Source organism: Vanellus vanellus (assembly GCF_965231255.1).
Source record: "Vanellus vanellus genome assembly, chromosome: 6".
Classification (NCBI taxonomy): Eukaryota; Metazoa; Chordata; class Aves; order Charadriiformes; family Charadriidae; genus Vanellus; species Vanellus vanellus.
In genome coordinates this window covers 49,181,165-49,202,641 of record NC_138911.1, presented here as the reverse complement: position 1 = coordinate 49,202,641, position 21,477 = coordinate 49,181,165, and the positions used below count along the sequence as shown (strand labels likewise).

Here is a 21,477-nt window from a genome sequence, read left to right as displayed (position 1 = left end):
GTTCTGCCCTCCCCGCCACCCGCGCCCAGCCCGTCACCACGCCCTCACGGCACCGTAACGCCGCGCTCCTGCGGCTGACACTACCCACCGGCGCTGCCCGGCCCTCGCCGCCCGCGGCCGCCCCCACCAGCCCCCCTCTCTCCCCTCCCCACCCCGCTGCCCGCCCCCGCCTTCCCCACTGCCACAAGCGGCCACCGAAAAGCCGCTCGCCTACAGGCCTTGCCCCGCGGCACGGAGCCGCCGCCCCGCTTCCCAGCGGGGAGCTAGAGCCCTAGCCGCCCTCTAGGTTTCAAATGGGAAAGGCGACGCTGCGGCCGGGCCCCGGCACCCAGCTCGGGGCCGAGCGCGGAGCCGCGGGTGGCCTGCGGCGGCTACCGGCCGCGGCGCCTCACGGCCGGGCTGCGAGCGGCACTGCCCCTCTCCGCGCAGTTTTGAGCCCCGCGGGGGTTGTGGGTGATGTAGTTCCCCGTCCCGCCCCGCCGTGGGTCCCTCCGGTCACCGGCCGCACCGCGGCTCTCGCAAGGCACTATGGGCCTTGTAGGAACGGGCGCGCGAGCCAACGAGCGCCGTTATTTCGGAAGGGCGCGCTCGCGTGGCCGCCGCTCGCTGAGGCACGCGCTTTGCTGTCTGCGATCCTATTGGCCATGAAGAGGGCGTAAGCGACGAGCTTTACCTTCCCCGAGCCAATCGAAGCGGGCCATGTAGAGCAAGCTGTTCCCCGGAGGGTTGCGTGTGCCGCCGCCAGCAGTCGGTAGTTGGTCGGCAGCGCGGCCAGCGGATTGGTTGGTGGCGAGGGCGGTGGGCGGGGCGAGGAAGCCGGACCCGGAGCCCCTCGGCGGCGGCCCCCCCTCAGGAGCCCGGCGGGATGGGGCGGCGGGCGCGCCTTGGGCTGGTGCTGTTCCTCGCGGCGCTCTGGGCCGGAGGACTGGCCGCGGCTGGTTAGTACCGGGGCTCCGCGTTCCCCTGGGCCTGAGCTCCGCGGCGGCTTCGCCGCCCCCTCTTTCCCCCCAGCCGTGGCCTGCTGCGGGGGAAGGGAGGTGGGGGCGTGCCGCGGTCGCCGTGGGGTGCGGGCGCCTGCAGTGGGGCGCGGCGGCAGCGGGGGAGGGGAACTTGCGTCCTCGCTGGGGCTTTGGGCTACGCGGGGGCAGCGCCGTCCTCGCCGGGCCGCCGAGGCGGCGGAGGGGAGGGGGAGAGGAAGGGAGCCGGGCTCCTGTCAGCTGCGCGGCCGCGGGTGGCGGAGTCGGGCTCGCCGGGGGGCGGCGGGCCCGCGGTGCTCACCCTGTGCTTGCTGGGTTTGTCTCACCGGGGACGATTCGGTAGGCCTGACGGGGGTGAAGGCATTGTTTGGTTTGGCTCCTGCCTTTAAGCAGCTCGTTAGGAGCCTGCTTTGTAATGCTTGCTCTGCTCAGACCCGAAATGAGACGGGTTTTCCTGCCTCGTACGCGTTTTCTTGCTGAGGAGCTGATAATGCTGACGTCGGCGTTATCAGAACACTTTTCTCACGCAAATATATATGGAGCACTTTTGGGGCCTGCAGTATGTCGCTGTAATACATTTTCTTTTCTGCTGCCTTTGTTGTTATGCAGTTCGGGTTTTGTATGCTGCTTATATGTTGTCATCTACTTCCTTTCCTGGGGTTTCTGCCTCCCACACCCTTCTTTCCACCATGGGCGGGTGGGGGAAATGTGCAGTGTTTTTATTTATATGGTGTTTCTAAAGCCAGAAAGCGCTCCTTTAATAGACAGCCTTATGCAGTGCTACTGAGGATGGACTTTTGGGCTGTCAATGATATTTCAGGAAAGTAATGTTTTCTCTAGAGGTAAGTTCAGTGGTTTGGGTTTCATTTTCACATACGCAGTAGGAAGTTGAAATTTAAAGTTATGTTCAGATTAGATATCAAGCATACTTACATGAACTTTGTAGGTAATGTTATACACAAGCAGGGCACTTCCCAAGGTGTAGAAAAGATACACGCAAGTTCTGTGAAGCCAGAGAGATGTATCTAGACTTTAAATAATGCGTTCTCACTGATAGTGTATATAAAGCAAAAAGCTAAGGCGAGATGAGACTGTGCGTGTCAGATGAACCATCTGTTGTGTACGTGGAAGTTAGGTGACAAAATTATGGGCTGTGCAAGTGTGCATCTATAGCTGTGCTAGCATGCAACTCTTCTGTCTTGACTGCTTTTCCGCTATCACAAAGTTGTGTTTGTGAAGTTCTAATAGCTTAATTCAACCTTTAAAACCCATATGTTTAGAGTCAATTGAACTAATAAAATTACTAGATGCAAGAAAGTACATGGCACAGTACATGAAGCATTAAGAGCTGTTGCCAAACTTAAATTGCTACTGTGAGGTAAAACTGGTCATTAATATCCAGAATTAATTAGGAGAGGGTGTTCAGAGTCCATCTTTTGGCAGCAGATGATAACACGAAGACCTTTTTTCTTCCAATTTTAGTCAAAAATCATTGTGAAATAAAATAAGTTGTCGTCACTTCATCGATGTTTTGATTTCCCTCAATAAGAGTACCACTTTTGCTAGTAGTGTCTGGTACAAGCCTAGAGACTGTGTGTTAAATGCTTTCCTGAATACTTGTTCATTCCTAATGTCTGGTCTGGAAACAGTCATCTGGAATGTGAGTACATTGAAGGGAGGGGTTTTAAGAAGGATGACTAAAAATAGTCCAAATACTACATTTCCTGACTTCTGGAGATACTTTTAATGAGGATTTTATTGTAGTAGTGAGTCTTTTAACTAAAGCTTTAAACCCTAACTCTATAGTCATAAACTTTGCTTAAATCAATTTATTGAAAACTTGAGGTGAATGCAAGAAAACTCAGGCCTAAAGAAATGGGCACTATTTTTTTAAAGATACAAGAGTAACACAGATTTATGAAGAAGATGAACATTGGGGGCTGGGGAAAGAATATTAAGGAGTCCTTGGGGAATTGGCAAAAACAGCTAAAAAAATGGAAACTCTGTTCCAGCCAAACTGGCTATCTTCTGCTTATCACAGCAGTGATGGCCTCCTTCTGTTGATCATTCATTAAGAATGTTGAGAAAAAAAATGTTCTCTTACTTTTTTTCTGATGGCAGATATTATTTGATTCTCGGGGGGGGGGGGGGGGATTCCCCTTGTTTACACACTAAGGGGTAGAAATTCTCTCATTCTGCCTGAAGAGAGGAAGTAATTCTTCCTCTGACTACCCTGCACCTTCCATGGCTAACTTCGGTGATAGACAGAGGTTTTCATACTTTCTCATTAAGTGGTAGGACAAATAAGCACAGTCATATACTTGTAGGAAACTTCTGTGCCTGTTCTCTCAAAAGGCCAGGCTTTCCCTGACCCTTCTGATTTTACTTACCTAACTGAAAAATATTCCCTAAACTTCTCGCCTCATAGGGAATCTCAATTCCTACAGAGGGACTGCTGGAGACTAAGTTTTGTAAATAGTTAGCCAGCAATTGCAAGGAGACAGGAAAAAAGATTTGTGTTCAGGGTGAGGGTGGACCTGTATCTTAATCTTGTAGTTGCACTAAAATGAATATGCTGCACAGATTGTAGCTGGGAACAATATAATTGCTGCAAAGGATACTTCAAAACTTGTCTTGCTGAATAGATGCCACTTCAGGATTTTTCTTAACTTGCTCTGGAAGGAAACTGACTACAGTGATCAGTAAGGGCATTCATCAGAGGTTTGGGAGATGGCCAACTGCTTCCACATACTGAATTTTTGGCTATTTCCTGAAGGTGAGTGACCATTCTGACATCGAAACTAATAGTATTTCTTGTCTGGTAGTAGCAGTCCTTAAGCCTTATAGGCTGTCAGTTGATTCAGTCTTCTAATATAGCAAAACTTTGGAACTGTTGGGCTCCTTCAAGCTAGTGACATTCTTCTTGCTGAATCACATGGCATAGCTCTTCTTCTTTCTACCCCTCTCTCCATAGTGCTCTCTTGAAAATAGTAATTCTCACAAAATGGTAGGATCTTTATCCAGCATATGGTAGGATGTTTTATCTAGCTTAAGCTGCCAGAGTACTTTTGCTATATTTAAATAGACTGATTGAACACTGGTCTTTCTAATTGAGGAAAATTGAATACATTTTAAAGCTGATTTTAATTATATATGAAGTGATGGATGGTTGAAACAAGTGTTTAGATATATGAAGTGCTCTAGAGTTCTAGCTGGGCATGAGAGCACCCATCAGTGTCTACAGCTCAGCACTGTGAAGCATTCTGTAGAACATTGCCAGCTGCCCGTTTCAGCCACAAGTATTTTTGCCTACTTCTTCCTTTTAATATATCATTGCATCTCCCTAATTTGTTTAACAAATGGTAGGATTAATTTCCAGTTGGCCTTTTCAGAAAGGGTTTATAGAATTGGGCAGCCTTGGTAACAGACCCAAATTTAAAAACAAATAAAAAATAAGTCAGTTACTTTTTTTTTAATTTAACTATGGAAAACTAAACTAAACTATCAGCTTTAATCCCTGAAGCAGGTGTACAAACATAACATCTGTGACTTTGTTCAGTACTTGAGCCTTGACTAATAAGCTGTTCTTAGGTCAAACTGTGACCTTCCATAGATCTTTCATTAACACTTTCAGAATAGTTAACTGTTTCTTAGAAGTAGACACACTTCTATAAGTAGCGAGTGCATATTAGTCAGCAGGTCTGTGCAATAACAAGGCTGTAAGTGATCCCTTCTCTAGTCACATTATTGGTCATCGCTGCAACCTTATGTGTCTAACTTAAAAGGACATCCCAGAGCTAAGAACAGTTAAACTAATATTTTTGTTGTTGCTTTACTGCTGTTTTGGAACCACTGTTTTGAAAGCAATTATTCAAGTACAACTTCTTAATAACAAAGCTCGTTCCTTCAGAGAGAATTTAAATGATGCAATAGAAATGAAATAGGTTTATTTACTTTCAAAGAAGACCAAACATTTAATGAGCTTTACCTTATGTTGCTCAGATGTCTCTTGCCTTTTCAATTTAGTAAACTTCTTGCTTTGCATATGAAGTTACAATAAAGTTGTTCTTTGAGATGTGTGTGTAGATAGTATACCCTATTTATATTTGACCTTGTGTGGTCTTTTGTTGTAAAGTCAGCCTTCCACAAGTTTGAAATCGGTTAGTAAAGCCTTTACCAGAAAGCTAGAATGGTCTAGTGCTGTCAGGCACATAGGCTGATTTTGAACAGATCAAAACAAGCACCTTAGCTGGTATAGCTGTTAAAAATAACATTATGTTTGTTACTGCAGTAACTGGTACTGTATAAGTGTATATATTAATAGCAGCATGCAAGCTACTGCGTAGGTTAACCCTGTCTTAGTTTTCCTCTGCTCTAGAAGCTTGTCTGAATCTCTTGACAAGCTCTGGAGTTTGAAGTGGTAGGGGTGGCATTTGGTTTTAGATTAAAATTATTTAGGATAGTACAGTGTAATTTGTGGGAAACACAGTAACTTCACTCAAATTTGTCTAATAGTTTCAAAATAAAAAAGACCATCAAGTATCCTAATACATATGTACTATTACAGTATTTAAAAAAAATGTGTTATATAGTGATCTGAAGTGTTGAAGTTCAGTGGTAGAACTTCTTATGACTTATCAGAATCAACCTTATCTGTTAGATTCCTCAAGCTGATAAGCACTGTGGTCTCTGCTGAAAATGCAGCTGGCCTTGTGTTTTCTTATGCTTCTTTTGGCGCTTTTTCCAAATTGGCATTTGTTCTTTTGCTGTCTTGGTTGCTACTTGCAGGTTCTGTTTCATCTGGACTGTTCTTTTCTTTTTCCACTAGTTTTTCTGAAGGGCTCTATGCACTTTCATTTTTGGACCTGTAGGGTACAGCTGCTTACCCACACTGACTGTTATAATAATTTTTAATCCTGTCTGCTGGCAGTCAAACTTTTTGAGCTTTCCATCCTCTTCAGTGTGCTCAACAGACTATTATCTATTTATCTCAGTTGCACTGTCAAATTTCTTGTCACCTTAGTTTAGCAGCTTCAACTTACACGTTTTAGCATTTTTTTCTTGATTTTCACTATGCTGTTACAGCTTAAAGTTGATTTAATCTTTTTACTTACTTAATCTAATCAAAGGTTATATTTCAAATAACAACGTGGAAATCGCTTTCTGGAATCTGGCTTCTAAGATTAGCCCTTTCATTCCAAATACCCACACAGTTGATTCGTTATAATAATAGTCTTCAAAACATGAACTGATAAAGTGTCTTGTTTGTAGTTACTCACTTCAGAGATGATTTATCTCTGGTAAGACATTTTACTTGCATAAGGATGAAAAGTATGCAAGTTTTGTTCACTGCCAAATGCTTACAGAAAGTCAGCAAAGTTCTATAAACTTTTGGAGAGTTTTGTTGGCGTTCAGTATTTGTGCAGGTAGTCTTTAATAGCTAACCTTAACATACTGAATGGTGTATCTCATGTACAGGGCACTAACTTCTATCAGTTCGGGTATGTTTTGTAGTCGTAGTGCTGGTCTACAGCCTGACAATGCCTTACCACTGCTATAGGGCATTACACACCCCAGAGTCTCAGAAGGGGGGATTTCTAAGTGTAGTAGGAGTTAGTGGCAGCTTTGCTTAGTCATCTGGTTGTATTTTGAGCTTTTATTTCAGTTTAAGTTGAGTTGTGTACCAGAGAGAGGGAGGCCTGTAGCATCTTATTTCAAATGTGTGGGGAGTTTGTTTACCTAAATGAGGTGGAATTGGATACTGATGACTGGGAACAGTCAAGTTTCAGCTGTGATAATTTTAGAGGCTTTCAGTTGACGTGATAGTGCAAAACAAGTTGTTTGAAGTAAAGTGAGTAGCCCATTTCAGTTACAGGAACAAAGAAAGTAAGAGACACAATTCTGCAAAACAGTGGTAAAACTGTCATAAATAAGCTTTTCTGATTGTCTTCTCCTTCCTTTTCACCTCTGTTCCTATAGGTTTTTGCCTAGTAGCCTTTCTTCTTTACCATTTCTTCTCTTTCCAATCTTTCTAATCAAATATCTTATCATAGCTTGTTCAGATAAGAAAGATGACAGTTAAACAAGGCTTGCAGCTCTTGTAGAATATCTTAAAGACAAACTAATTTCTCACAGTTCTGAAGAGAGACCTCTATATAAAAGTTTGAATATACTGGTCAGGCAAAATTAATTGGCATTCTGTAAAGAACGATGTTTAAGTGGGGTGGTATTAACGTAACTTTCTGGTTGCTACTGAAGCTGTTTATACTAAAGCTGATTTGGTGACTAAAACCCTTAGGTTCCATAGGTCCTTTTCACTTGACGCATATCTTTTAAGTAGTTTAGTTGGACTGCAACAATTCAGTCTGTGTAGTAATCTAGAGGGTTGATTTGGGTTTAAAAAAAAATCCACACTTTTTTCCCAGTATTGGTCACACAGTTGTGTGCATAATTTAAGGAAAAAGAGGATTGTCTGTGAAACATTTGATTCTTCCTGACAATACTAACAAGGTCTTTCTGAAGTACATTAGTCAACTTAGTACAATGAAGTATTTCAGAACTGTGGTACAATATTATAGTTAAACTTATTTTTATTTTTGATAAAATTACTCATGGAAAAGCTCATTACTGAATTATCTCTTCTAGATGAAGAGGGAAATCAAGATGAATCACTGGAGTCAAAGGTGAGGAGATACGTTTCTAGTTATTCTGGTTTTCTTGTGGGGTGAGAATAAAGGTCTGAAATTCAGAACTCGGATTTGATTCCTGTTTTAAACTGTTCTGTAGCTCTTGCTGTCTCATTAATTTCTTCTGTGCATCAAAGAACTAATTTTGTGCTAATGTTTGAAAAATAAATTTTTTTCAAAGTACTGAAAGGGGTGGAGTCAATGAAAGCTGATAGAGGTAGCGCAATTTACTTTTGATGCTACTGTTTAAACTTAGTATATTAATTAATCATAATTATGTTGTTATTGCCAGCTGCTGCTCTTCAGTTTCTAATATTTTAAATTATGTGGCTGCTTTCCTTCAGACTTTATCTGCGGAGGACCAGGTAAAGGACCATTCCACAGGAACTCGAGTGGTAGCTGGTCAGATCTTCCTTGAATCAGGGAAATCGGACTCTCAATCGGAAGATGCAGAGAACTTTCACAGTCAAGAGGAGGAAAAAGAGAATTCGCTGGAAGAGTTGAACTCTCTAGAAATGTCAAATCTATTAAAGAAGGATTTGGAAGAAGCAGAAATACAGAGTCCAGGTAACTGGTCACAGACTTTTGAACAAATGGCAAGAAAGATGCATCTGAGTAACTTTGCATGGATGAACAGAAATAGTAATTTTGAACATATGAAATAACTAGTGCCTTAACCTGTCTGGAATGGAATGGCAACTGCTGCCTTTTCCATTAGAAAGTAACATCAAAATGTATTCAAATATATTGGGATTGAAACTTGAGTGGTTATTTTTAGATTCATTTGAAAGGGTTTTCTGTAATTATTCTTGTTTCCATCTTTTTGGAAAGCTTTAACTATCAAATGGAGAAAGCCCTGATTTCTTCAAATAGGACTCAAGTACACATACTGTGCTGTGTGTATGTATACCAACCATAGAAGGAGAAATTTTGCATCAGTGTTTTCAGCCTGCTGGCTGTTTGCCTGGAGAGTCAGTTGACAGAGAAGGGACGAATTGTGATGCAAAGCAAGCTTGCTAGGATGGCATTGGGAGCCTTAGTGCAATGTCTAAATTGCATGTAGACTTCAGTAAGTTTTTAAATATAGGTAAAACCTTATGTGCATGTGCCTAAATTCCTAGGAAACTTTAGTATTTCTTTTTTAATTCTAATAAAAATATGAATTTAATATGATTTTTTGACTTGCAGTTAGTAGTGGATGATAACTAGATGGCATAGTTGAGTACTCTAGCCTATGCAGCAAAGACTTTTCCTTTTCATTCATCCATAATAAGTAAATCTTCAACTTTACTGAAAAAAATATAGTTACGTGGCAATATTAGTATTTGTCTATCTTCTGAACTCTGATTCAAATGCCAAGAGAAAGTAGGAGTTATGAAATGAGCTCTGTTGTATACTAACTTTCAGTGTTTTCTAATAAGCCTTCCTTATTAATGCAGAACTAGCATACAGTTTGCAAAAGCTCAGTAATAGCATTAAGTATTGCTGTCGATAGGTGTAGTATTATAGAGGAAAAGATCTATAAAATCCACTAAATAGCTTGCTGACACAAAACAGTGAGCTAAGCACCATATTTTGTTAGTGCAGTTTCTTTCAAAAGTAAACTTTAAGATACTTTTAATCTCACATCAGAAAGGTGTAACCAGATGGCTTGCTCCCTGGCAACTAAGCTTTTTAATGACACCTGTCAAAGTACTGCAAGTGACTTTCAAAAACCATAAATTTAAATCTTGCACAGTTTTTGAAACCTCTTGTGAAGTAAATAAATGATGTGAATGGAAGGATTACTGGGTTTATCTAAAAAGCAATTCTGAAGGGAAAGTACTTGTATTCTGGCAGGAAAAAAAATGGCTAAAGGACAGCTTTACTGGCAAACTTTTTAACAGAACAGGACAGAAATCTACCTCAGGTACAGACGTTAAATCTCTTGAATGAGCTACTGGTGACAAGACTGCATTAAGGGATATTAAAACTTTTCTAAATGCAGATTGGCACCTGCATCTGGTCATGAGATTGTGTGGAAAAAAAAATAATCGTCTTCAAGTTTCCATGTGTCTTTTTCAGGATATTGAGCAGTCATCTTCAGTAATTTAGAATTAGTACTACTAAGGCTTTTAACCTTCTAAGTTGTCCTGCTCTCTTCTGATTAGTGAGGAGGTCTTGCGCGTAAAGAAAACAGTATTTTTTACGTTATCTTTTGTGTTATATGTTTTTGTAACAATCAAGTTTCATACTAAATGTTTTTTGCTGAAAACTGCCCACGAGTTTATACAGAGCTGGCAATTCTGGCAGCATTTGTTTTCCTATTTGGAGGAATCATGCAGTAATGTAACCAATAGTTACAAGTAATCTATATTTGGGTTTTCTTCAGCATAAAGTATGAGATGAGATATAAGTAAATAAGGACAAAATATAATGATAAAAGACCTTATGATTTACCTGGTTTACTATGTCTGAATAAATTGGTACTTGCACAGTCAGTTTGGCAAAAAGTAATTTATCCTCTGAGTAAGTGGCTTGCTTCAGTTTGTCACTCTTTAAGTAGGTGATAAAATAACTGGTGAGCATTTTATCATGTGATCGCATAGCTGTGTTGCTTTAGGTGTTAGTGTTTGTTCCCATCTTGGGGGGGGGGGAAACAGCATTATGTTTGAATTTAGAATGAAAAAAAGCAAGGGGGAGGACTGGGGCAGAGTAATTTCATAACTCTAGTGTACAGCTAACTCTGATGCAGAGCACTGTCTGTTCGTGTCAAATTGCTTTCAGTACAGGAGATGAAGAAGTTTTACTTGTATTGCTTAGTACCTCAAGTTCTCAAGTAGTATTAATATCCTGGACCTGGGGTTTGTTCAAATGACAAGAGAGGTCGTCTTCAAATGATAAGAGGTCCCATCAGTTGTAGTTATACTTACTCTTTAGCATGAGTTTGTGCATTACTCTGTGATTAACAGATGTCTAAAATTATTCCAGGCTAGTTACATCTGGACACATTATTTTTGGATGCAATTTATGAAAATAACATTTTTCCTTGTGTGTTATGGGATAATTAACTTGGAGTGGTGTGGTGGAATGCCTGCCAAGGAATGAAAATTATGAAGAGCAATTTGAACAGGCTAACTAATCCTGGAGACTTCCTTATGCTTTGAAAAATCAACATGAAATTTTTAAATTAGTATGGTCTCTAGGCCTTACAATTATAGACCCTAGAAAAAAGAATTAGCTTTTTCTATAACCACAAGAATTACGAACTTAACTTGAAAAAACACTGTATAATTAACATTCTCAATTGCATGACTTCACAACTGTCTTCATGTGAAGCTGAACCCACCTGCTGGATTTAGCTTAGTGAAAGAGAAAAACCTTTATAAAAGGTTAATTGAAATAATTTCATTTTCAAAAAAATGAAGATAATTCTTAGTCTTAATAGAAGATTGATTTTATTTAATAATATTGCAATATTGGAATTGGTAACCTTTAAAGTTCTAGTGCATGAGAAATGATAAATCATGCTGTTCAAAGTAACTTTGAATGCAACTTAAATACATCGGTGAAGTGAAATCAAGTTTTCAATGTAAGTATATGCAACAATAGAAAATGACCAGACTCGTAGTGGTTTCATTTAAGTTTTTTCTTATAGTTGTATGTTCTAAGCGTACTGCTGGCTCATATTCAAGTACTTTCAGTATCACATTTGGTGAAGTGAGTGGTTCTGTCATGAATGCATCTAACATTGAAATTAAAATGAATATATGCACTTCCAGGGTAGTCTTTTGTATGAGGAAGGAAGGGCTTAGAAGAGATGAGAAAGTGAAAGGAAGGATGTTTATTTTGGTAGGCAATAAAAACATAACTGAGATTTGCATTCTCCAATCTAAACAAAAATATTTTCTTTGCTTAGAACTAAGGAATATAAGAAACCACATACCTTCTGTTTCTTTTCCTAATTAAAAATAAGAATAATACTTTTTCAAGTGCTATTTAGAAAAATAATCACTTTTTCAGGCTTTTGTAAATTAAAAAAATTACTGAAAACTTGATTAAATGCAGTACATAGAAATTAAAACCAACATAGGAGTGCTTTCCTGTGTGTAGTGGATTACTTTAATTTGTGGAATAAAGGAAAGCAGTCTTAATTCCAGGATATGTATTTTCAGCATTGACAGCTATTGGAGGCACTGCAGACGGTGAACCTTGCCACTTCCCCTTTTTGTTTATGGAGAAGGAGTATGCAGAGTGCACTGCAGATGGGAGGGAAGATGGCAGACTTTGGTGTGCCACAACCTATGATTACAAGCAAGATCAAAAGTGGGGCTTCTGTGAAAGTAAGTAACCTGATGTCTTGTTCTTGTCTGAGGAATGCTTTCTTAAGCTAGCGTTTTCAGTCTCTTAATGCCTTTTATCTCACTCTTAACGCTTTTTATTTCAGGGTCTAGAAGTCCCTGTCTTATATTAATGGCCACATTATACTGTGATATGCAAGTAATTATAAAGGGAAAGTTCTCTTGATGGAAAAGCTATTTGCGAAATCTTGCAGTGGAGGCATCTATAAAGCTCTTAGTTTCTGAGACTGTAGGAGTATAGGAGTTTGACAGCATTTCCCATTATACACACTGATTTGTTGCACAAAGGCAACCCTTCTGTAGGAAACGTCCTTCCTTGCACAGCTTGCTTTGGAGCAATGAAAAGAATATTTTAACAGCAAACTCGTACATCAGAGAAATCACAAGAGAAGAAACTGTCTACCAAGATATCCAACACCTCCTTTAGACAGCTTTTTGTAATCACTTGGGTTGTTTCTTGGTCCTCAGAAACATATTTCTGTCTGTACTTTCCCTTTAGTATTAACAAGAATTTTGAGAGAATAGTCTTGAGCTATGTAAATGGAGCTCTTAATGTACTCTTTTCTTTTTTTTTTTTTAGCTGAAGAGCAGTCTAATAAGAGAAGGCAGATGCAAGAAGCTGAGGATGTTTATCAGACTGGAATGAAAATCCTTAACGAAAGCAGTAAAAAGGCTCAGAAGAAAGAGTAAGTCTACCTCCTCCACCCCCATAACAGAAGGATGACATGGCTGATCATTCTGGCTTAACTGAAAAATAACTTAAATGAGTTGCCCTGGGATTTTGCAGTTTGTTAGACTTAGTATCAAACTATGCAGAGATAGTACTGAAAATAAATAGTAATTTCAGGGTACTTAGAAAAATAAATTCATGCCTGCTTTCCTCTGAATCCACTAAAATTTTTATAAGCTTAATTTCTGAAGAGCGGATGTCATCAAAATATTGACTTACTGCAAGATGGTGCTGCAATACTGTAGCCACAATTTATACGTGGCAACTGCACAGAAAAAAACTGAGAATGTGATACAAGATAATTGTCCTTTTTCAAGTGTTTCTTACAGTCTAGCTCTCTTCCTGCTTCAAAGACTAAGTGGGGGAAAAAAATCAGCATTTCTTGTCCTGCTCTGGTTTTGTTCCTCATTTCTGATCTTTTTGGTCACTATAAAAATAGTATTAAGCTTAATCTCAACAAATTGTTCAAACTCTAATAATTAATATTGTATGAGAGAAAAGGGTAATGTTTGTAGACGAAGCAAAAAAAAAAAAAGAAATGAGTGTTCTGTTCATTCTGGTCTGTTGACTTTCTACTCTGTATATATCCAATTACTGATGAAATTGTTGTCAACTTACCGCTATAATTAAGAATAGTTATATTCATTTAGAACTCCCTGGTACTCATGTTGACAACTTCATCAGTAAATGGTGACTTCAGTCTGCTGATTATTATGTGAGCACTATTACCGTGTTAACTCTTTTGTGGAGATAAAGGAGCATATTTCTCCTTTATGTATCAGGCAAACTGAAGCACACCTAGAGGTTGTCCATCACACCGTGGCAAAGACAAAGGGAGGCAGTATCTGTCAGACTCTGACTAGTATTCTTTTGTATAAAATAGTGTAGAAATAGTGAAACAATATTAGATCTTAGTTCTCTTGAACACCTCATACTTTCTTAGAAGATAAAATTGTGTGAGAAACCAGTTGTGCTTCAGCCTGTCCTAAAGAAATCAAGCCTGAGAATATAAAGGAGGAGAGGTAAAGAAAAATCTTGGAATAGTATCAGAGGTCCATGAGTAATCAAGCTGAAGCATGCTTGACAGTACTGTGTTATGATATTTAAATTGCTGTGAAACCAGCTGCTGTGAAAATATTTTGGAGGACTACTGTAAGTTCTGAGGCTGAAATAGAAAGGGGCGTTTACAGAGAACTTTCTTCTTGTTGGCATGACTCTTTCATCACAAAATAGGTGAAGTACGCAGTTGTCTTGGACCCAATACTTAGTGTTTCCATTGGGATGATTTTGTAGTTAACAAACCAAAGAGACTCCGTAGTCTTTTTTCAGGCTTCTTTTTTCCATCACGATCTGCGAAGCTGTCAGAGGAGCGATCCTACTAGATGTCTAGTACAGGACTTAAAACTGTTGCTACAACAACGTGATCATTTGACCTTAAATTTAATGCATATCTTACAGGGGAGGAAATGCATACTGCTTTGCGTATGGGGTAGAGTGAACATTAAAATCTAGTTTGTCAGTTAGCTAAATCATGCGAGTTGTTGCATAGATTGACAATTCAGAGCTGGAACAAATTTCTATAGGTAGATGCATTTGTAGAAAATAGAGGCTAAAATAGAGGAACAAAACACCTCCCCAGAATCTTCAGGTTTATGAATGGAATCTGCTTCTTTGCCTCAAGGTGACTAAGAAATTGTTTTCTTTTCAGAGCATATCAGTATCTTCTGAAAGCAGCTGACATGAATCATACCAAGGCAATGGAGAAAGTGTCTTATGCTTTGTTGTTCGGGGATTACCTGAAGCAGAACATCCAGTCATCAAAAGAACTATTTGAAAAACTAACAGAAGAAGGTTCTCCTAAAGGACAAATGGTATGTATGTCCTTTGATTCTGCAGAAGTTTTTATAGGTGTATGAATTGTTTTATAGATTGTACTTACTCTAAGGTGGTTTTATAGATTGTTCTTACATCCAGAATAGAATGAGAACAGTAAGCGGTATCTGTTGCCTGGTTAAAAAAGACAGCGGACAGAGTGCCGCTTTTTTTAATTGTTTGAAAACTTGATGTAAAACATTTGGTTCAGGCTCTGATTCGGGAAATGTATTTTACAGTGCTTGCCTAAGCATTTCCTAATCCTGACTGCTCATTGCCTTTACCTTTTTAAATTTCACTAGTGCCTTGCTTTGGTTTGAAGATTGTCCCCAAAATGCTTCTGCTTTACCTGGTTTCTGCATGCTGCTAGCATTACTGAGGGTGCAGGAACAAATAGCACCTGCACCCTCAAGGTACACATGGAAACAAATCTTCTCTTTGAGTTTAAAAAACACAGCATTAAACTACCAGTAATATAGTATGATGGTGGTCTTTTCATTTAATTTCTTATCTGTTGTATGATGGACTAGATTGGATGTATAAGTCAAAAAACAAGTAGGTACAAGTGACTCCAGCAAACAAATCTCTGAAACGCTGTTACTTTTTTCTTGTGGTTTGAATGGGATGTTGTGGCTTTTCATCTGCAGTTTTATGTTTGAGGCAGGTAGCTATACACACACACAAGTTCATAATCTAGGAAGTTATAAACTCCTAGGAATCTTGGAAGCTGTTTAGTGGAATGGGACTTCATCCATGTGCCTTTGAATATTATAGAATTGTTCATATGGTATCGTTCACATGTAATGTCATAAAATGTGGGTGTTATCAATTTTAATATCTCAATATCTGTGCATCCTTATTTTTAGATCTCTTTTGTTTTGAAAGTGTCAGCTTTTAGGAATTACAGAGTTTCCTTTAGCTCTTTGGCTACCAAGTCTCCTGCTGTTCCCTGTTTAATGTTGGAGTGCTAATATACCATGGAAAGCAGGAACATGTTTTCTCTAGAGACTTTGTATCTCAGTGAAGACCTTGACTTTTATTGGTCTAGAATTCAATACTGTCTGCATGAGGTGACTTTTTTTTGTGTGCTTTTGGAATTGCCTAGAATAGTCTTAACAGTGTGAAATATAGATACCTTTACATATATATACTGTCATCTTCTGTGCTACTAGTTTCTCCTATGGGCCACACAGCTGTAACAGGTGTTATAAATAGAGCAATAATTACGTAAATTTTAAGAATAAAAATAACTTTTGAAAAAACCTCAGCCAAACAGCTCTGTGCATTCTAACTGCTTATATTTATAGTCATAAAAGCAACTAACCCATGGCAGAACAGACGCAAAATAGTAAATTTATAGGGTCTGTTAGACAGTAAATCAAACAGTAAGACTATTTTAGAGAAGGTGATGGTTTACGTATGTTTGCACTGGTGTATGAGACAAATAGGATACACGAATAACCTGACAGATATTGCTGATCTTCGCTTTAGTGTCTTTAAACTAGGATACTTTTACTGTTCAGGACTTTTGGATCTGCATATGGCATTCAGGGAGGTAGTAGTTTCTTACTTGCGCTCAATCTGCTGAATTCTGATGAGATGTATTTGTGTTCGTGTTCTTAATGAATAATTTAGAAATTTCATACTTTAAAAGTGGCAGGGAAGGGCCTAGGTATAGGAGGTGCCAAAGCGAAGGTAGAGCTTGGCATATTCTTTGCAGCTTTGAATTGTTGTTAGGCGACTTTATACTTATGTATTCCAGGAAAACTGATCCAGGATTTTTCAAAGGATGTGCTGACAAACTTTATTTTATTTCTAGGCTCTTGGATTTCTTTATGCATCTGGTCTAGGAGTCAATTCTAGTCAAGCTAAGGTAACTTAGAAATCTTCATTGCATGCTCCCATATTTTATCTTGGAGGCAGATGTTAAATAACCAATGATTTTTGTTTTAAGGCCCTGGTATATTACACTTTTGGAGCTTTAGGAGGAAATCTGATCGCCCATATGATCTTGGTAAGTAAGATAGTTAATCATTTTCTATACGCAAAAAACTTTTTTGTACTCTTAATTTTTTGATATAAGATTTGCATTCATGTAACTACACTGTCTAAATATGAGATCACTATGCATGCATTATCTCCCCTGTTACTCCTTGTTAACTTAAGGAAATGTCGCTCATTTTAAGTTGTATACCACTATGAGTTTAGATGGACCATGATTACATATCTTGACTTCAAGCAGACGTGTGTCGGACTTTCAATTTTTATAGGCTAATGAGAACTGTGAAAGCCAGAGATCTTTACAGAAGATGCTGTTTTAATCAGTATTGTGAGATTTAAGACAAATAAATTGCAACCTGTGTAAGTAAAAGGCTCTAGGTTTTCACCCATAAGTATCGGTCTACTTATTTGCTTCTTCCTGAGTAATATCTGAAGTATATTGGTATGCTTAACCTTTAATGGTGTCAGTCAGTTGCCTTTAATGCAGACACAATGGACTTGTGGCCTTTGTTTTGCCTATTGTCTCATCATATCTTGCTCAAGTAATGTGAAAAAAGTTTGTAATCTGGCAAGTGGTATGTTGTCAAATAACTGACAGTCCCATATTTTTATATTTTCCTTTCTAGGGTTACCGGTACTGGGCTGGGATAGGAGTCCTTCAAAGTTGTGAATCTGCTCTCACTCACTACCGACTTGTAGCTAATCACGGTAAAAACTTTGTACTAGGCTAACGTTCTTGACTTGCTATGTATTTCTATATCGTTCACCTAGAAGATACTAGAAGTACTATCAAAATTAATAGTATAAAAATAGATAATTCCCTGTTATTAAACAAGTTATCTGCTTGACTCTGAATCATTATATGCTATTTTTATCTCTGTCTATTGAAATGTTTTTCTTAAGAGTGTGACAGTAATTCATTCTGTCTGAGTAACAGTTTGAAGCTCTGTAGAGATCTGTTTTTACTAAGTTGCAGTGTAATATTTCTATTGAACAAAACTGTCTGAAAATTTATCTTATCTGTTTTCTAGTTGCTAGTGACATTTCTTTGACTGGTGGCACAGTGGTTCAGCGAATTCGCTTAGCAGATGAAGTAGAAAATCCAGGAATGGCAAGTGGGATGCTAGAAGAAGACTTGATTCAGTATTATCAGTTTTTAGCAGAGAAAGGAGATGTACAAGCACAGGTAAGATTAAGTTCATGGCATGCAGAGGTTTTCAAGAATTACAGGAACAGCGTTATGAAATATGGAAAGGTGTTGGATCTTTAGTTTTCTCTTTCTCCTATATATAGCAACCTGGTTGCTATTTTCTGATTAGTTTTTATGAGAAGAGGCTTATATTTTAGTGTGTTTAAGGTAGAACTTGGACAGAAAATGCAATTATTTTTTTTTGTGGAAAATAAGTCCAAAGCATTAGTTTCTTAGGAAAGAGGGCTTCCACTAGAAACCAGATAGACTAGTTTAAGGATAGCTTTAGAGGTTGTGGAGGAAGCCTTGATCAAAAGAACTGGCCCTGACAGGGGACCTCAATTTCTTGCTGCTTCTGCTCTTACGTAACTTCTGCATGCTGCCGGCTGGACGACTTCTACACATAATGCAGGAGGGGAGGACACTAATATAGGCAAATTGTCACAATTCAACTTGGTCATCTATGACTTAAAAATTAGGTAGGCAGAATTCAAATGAATGATTATTATTTTATATCTATGACAGTCATGTCACTTTCATCTAGGATAAATTTCTGCTTAGGCTAATGTGAAAAAATAGGACTGTACTGTAGTTATGGAAGCAAATCTGTGCCTTCAGACTTTGTGGCATCTTTAATTCTGATATGGTCTATCTTTTTGCATGTAATTAGTTCACTGGTATCTGTATTACTAGAAAAAGAAAGTCCCTAGGGAAAAGTGACTTATTTGCAATGTAAAATTTATTTTTAGGTTGGCCTTGGACAGTTGCACTTGCATGGAGGAAGAGGAGTAGAGCAAAATCATCAGGTATGCTGTTTGTACATATTATACTTGGCAGAGGGGCAGAAAGTATAGCTGAGAACGCAATGAAGCAAAAGTGTTTAAGTACCACTGTAAGGTATTTAATGAACTCAGTAGTCTTGTTCAATAAAACGTAAGTCATTCAGTAATTCAATAAAACTTAATCTTCATGTGAGTTGTACATGGAGCTGATTTTCTTACCCAATTAGTTTAAGACTAATCATCTTAGAAATGAGGAAGTTAAAAACAAAGACCAGGTTTTTGTCAAGTAGTACTTGAAACTGGCTGAGCTTTTGTGCATGTGGTAGAATCTTCATGACGCATGGCGCATACATTAGCGATGACAGTCTGGTTTATGTGGCTTGCAAGAATATCTTGCTTCTGTAAACAAAACAGCGCAACTGCCGATATTAAGGATATTAAGTGTGCATAGAAAATCAAACTGCTGATGTAAGCCAACCTAGCTACTGCTCATAGAAGTTAAAACAGCTAACCTCTTCTTAAAGTATGTATTGAAAAAGTGGAGGGCTGAGGATGTGCCGTCCTGAGGATTATTTCAGACTCAGCTGCCAACAATAAATTATTCAATTGTCATCACATTTAAAATACTTTAAAATGACTGCTCTATAAGGGTTCAGAGATGATATCAAGTAATCAGAATGAGTATAACCCAGCTCTGTGTAAAACTGGAATAGGAACTGGCAGATCTCTTCTAAAGAGGGTTTGGAGGTACAATAGGGAAGTATGATTTACCAATGTAGTTTGTGCATAGTGTCAGTTGTAGTATTTTTTTTTTTTCCTCTATTTTTTGGAATACGCTGTTGAGGGGGATTGTTGCTCAATATTCCAACTGTAAGTGGGGAACCCTGTTACATGTATTAAATTAGGTGGGACTGATAACTCTTATTCCCAGAAGAACCTGGTAACTTGGCAAGCAACCTACTTGCCTCTGCTCCATTTCCAAGAAAAAGTACTCAAATCAGTCATGGTGGCTAAAATGCTTGTTTTCTTCCCTACAGCGAGCATTTGAGTACTTCACTCAAGCAGCTAATGCTGGCAATTCACATGCCATGGCCTTTCTAGGAAAGGTAAGATATGAACACACTCAAAAGTAAGCAAATTGACTGCCTTTCAATGAAAAATAACAAATATTTCCTACTTTCTGATACCAGGCATTCTAAAACTTGAATGCGAGAACCTAAGTGCTTCTATTTTGCTACTGTTTTGAATTGTCCTGCAAGATTTGAGTGTTGTGTTCTATTCTGTCTAGTCAAAATTTTCTACTTGCTCCTTCACATTAGGAACTTTTGGGTTTTTTTGAAATGGTGCTTGAACTAGATTTTATTTTTTTTTTAAATTAAATATTTAAATACATAAGTGTATTCTGTCTGTTGCGGAGTTCAAAACTCAGACTAGGCCACTATGCTCTTCCATACAGTGCGTGGGGGAAAGCTAGGCTTCTCAAAAAATTGCCTAGTGGGAAATACTAAGTTCAGGAAGGAGAGGAGAAAGACGTCAGTATTATTCTGCATAGCGAACTGGGGCATCCGAGTCAGACTTGCCAACAGGTCTGCATCTACTCCGCATCGAACCGTGGCCAGCAGGTTGAGGGAGGCAATTCTGCCCCTCTGCTCTGCTTTGGTGAGACCCCACCTGGAGCACTGTGTCCAGTTTTCTCAGATCTAAGTTCTTTTTTTAATCTAAAACATAATTGACAAGCTACTATTGGTGATGTTAATATGTTACTGCTTAGAAAGGTATTTAGGTCACTTCCCTGAGATCTGGGTTACAGGCTACCTTCACCCTGTGAGGAGCTAAATCCTTATTACTCCATTTGAGTACCCTCTAAGGTTATGCTGCAATAAGCAGCAGCTCTAGCTCATCTTTTTCAGGCTGTCACTGCAGTAGGGGATGCAAAATTCATGTCCTCAGAGCATGAAAAAAATAGCATACCGTGGTGGTCAAGGCATCTGACAGGAGAAATTGCAGGTTCCTGCTTTCTTGACTGCTTGAGTGTTTTGTATCTAATAAATGCTGAAATGAACAGGGTTTAGTAACCAATTCTTGCTTTGTTTTCAAGAAGTATTTTAACTGCCAATATAGTTTGACTTCCGCTGGTCTCACAAGATTTTTGCCTGATTATGTGTTCTCACTGCACACTGGTAGAACTCAAATGAAAGATGTTTTCATAAAAACTTTTTAATTTTATGGGCAGTTCATTCTTCATTAGAAAGTTAAACCCTCTGAATCTGAATTTTACAGCATAGAGATGCATTTTCTGCTTCTGGGCAAGTTTTTTAATGATTATTCAATAATACAATAGTCAGAATAGTCTAATAGTACGACAGACCCCCTCTCATATGCAAAGTGAAGATGCTTCATTATCTCCATGCTAAACTGACTTCTTCAGCTGTTCTTTAATTATGGCTTTCTCTTCCAGATGTACTCAGAAGGAAGTGATGTTGTACCTCAGAGCAATGAAACAGCTCTTCAGTATTTCAAGAAAGCTGCTGATATGGTATGATTATCTGGACACTAGAAATACAGCATGTGCGCTAAAAAGTTGAATAGCTCGGAAGTGCTGCTAATGCTTCTTTTTGTGCACTTCCATGTGCATATACTTACTCCCAACTTCTGTCCCAGAGTAGCCCATAATTAAACCCTGCTTGTCCAAGGTGTCGGAAACTGCCTCCAGTTCTGGTCATGGTGCTTCATGAAGCTGTGTTTTATCACAAGGGGTTTAACTCTCATGAATGTTAGTATCAGTATGAAATACTGTCCACCTAAATAGCCTACAATTCTGTTAAGTGTTAATTTTTATTAATCCAAAGTTGTCTTGTCACAGAAAGTATTATTTTAGTTCTGTTTTGTGGTCAATGAAT

General features: G+C 39.0%; 1 protein-coding gene across 1 annotated transcript in view; it reads left to right on the top strand.

Annotated features, from left to right (window-relative positions):
* Nucleotides 1–865: 865 nt before the first annotated feature.
* SEL1L (SEL1L adaptor subunit of SYVN1 ubiquitin ligase) overlaps nucleotides 866–21,477 on the top strand; it is a gene marked incomplete at its 5' end in the record, with an annotated part of 33,220 nt that continues 12,608 nt past the window's right edge. The window contains 13 exons of the mRNA XM_082485831.1: nucleotides 866–938; nucleotides 7,623–7,660; nucleotides 8,008–8,230; nucleotides 11,818–11,985; nucleotides 12,584–12,689; nucleotides 14,442–14,604; nucleotides 16,425–16,478; nucleotides 16,560–16,619; nucleotides 17,233–17,314; nucleotides 17,638–17,792; nucleotides 18,545–18,601; nucleotides 19,615–19,683; nucleotides 21,036–21,113. Coding sequence (XP_082341957.1) covers nucleotides 866–938; nucleotides 7,623–7,660; nucleotides 8,008–8,230; nucleotides 11,818–11,985; nucleotides 12,584–12,689; nucleotides 14,442–14,604; nucleotides 16,425–16,478; nucleotides 16,560–16,619; nucleotides 17,233–17,314; nucleotides 17,638–17,792; nucleotides 18,545–18,601; nucleotides 19,615–19,683; nucleotides 21,036–21,113 — 1,326 coding nt within the window. The remainder of the gene's footprint in view (nucleotides 939–7,622; nucleotides 7,661–8,007; nucleotides 8,231–11,817; nucleotides 11,986–12,583; nucleotides 12,690–14,441; nucleotides 14,605–16,424; nucleotides 16,479–16,559; nucleotides 16,620–17,232; nucleotides 17,315–17,637; nucleotides 17,793–18,544; nucleotides 18,602–19,614; nucleotides 19,684–21,035; nucleotides 21,114–21,477) is intronic.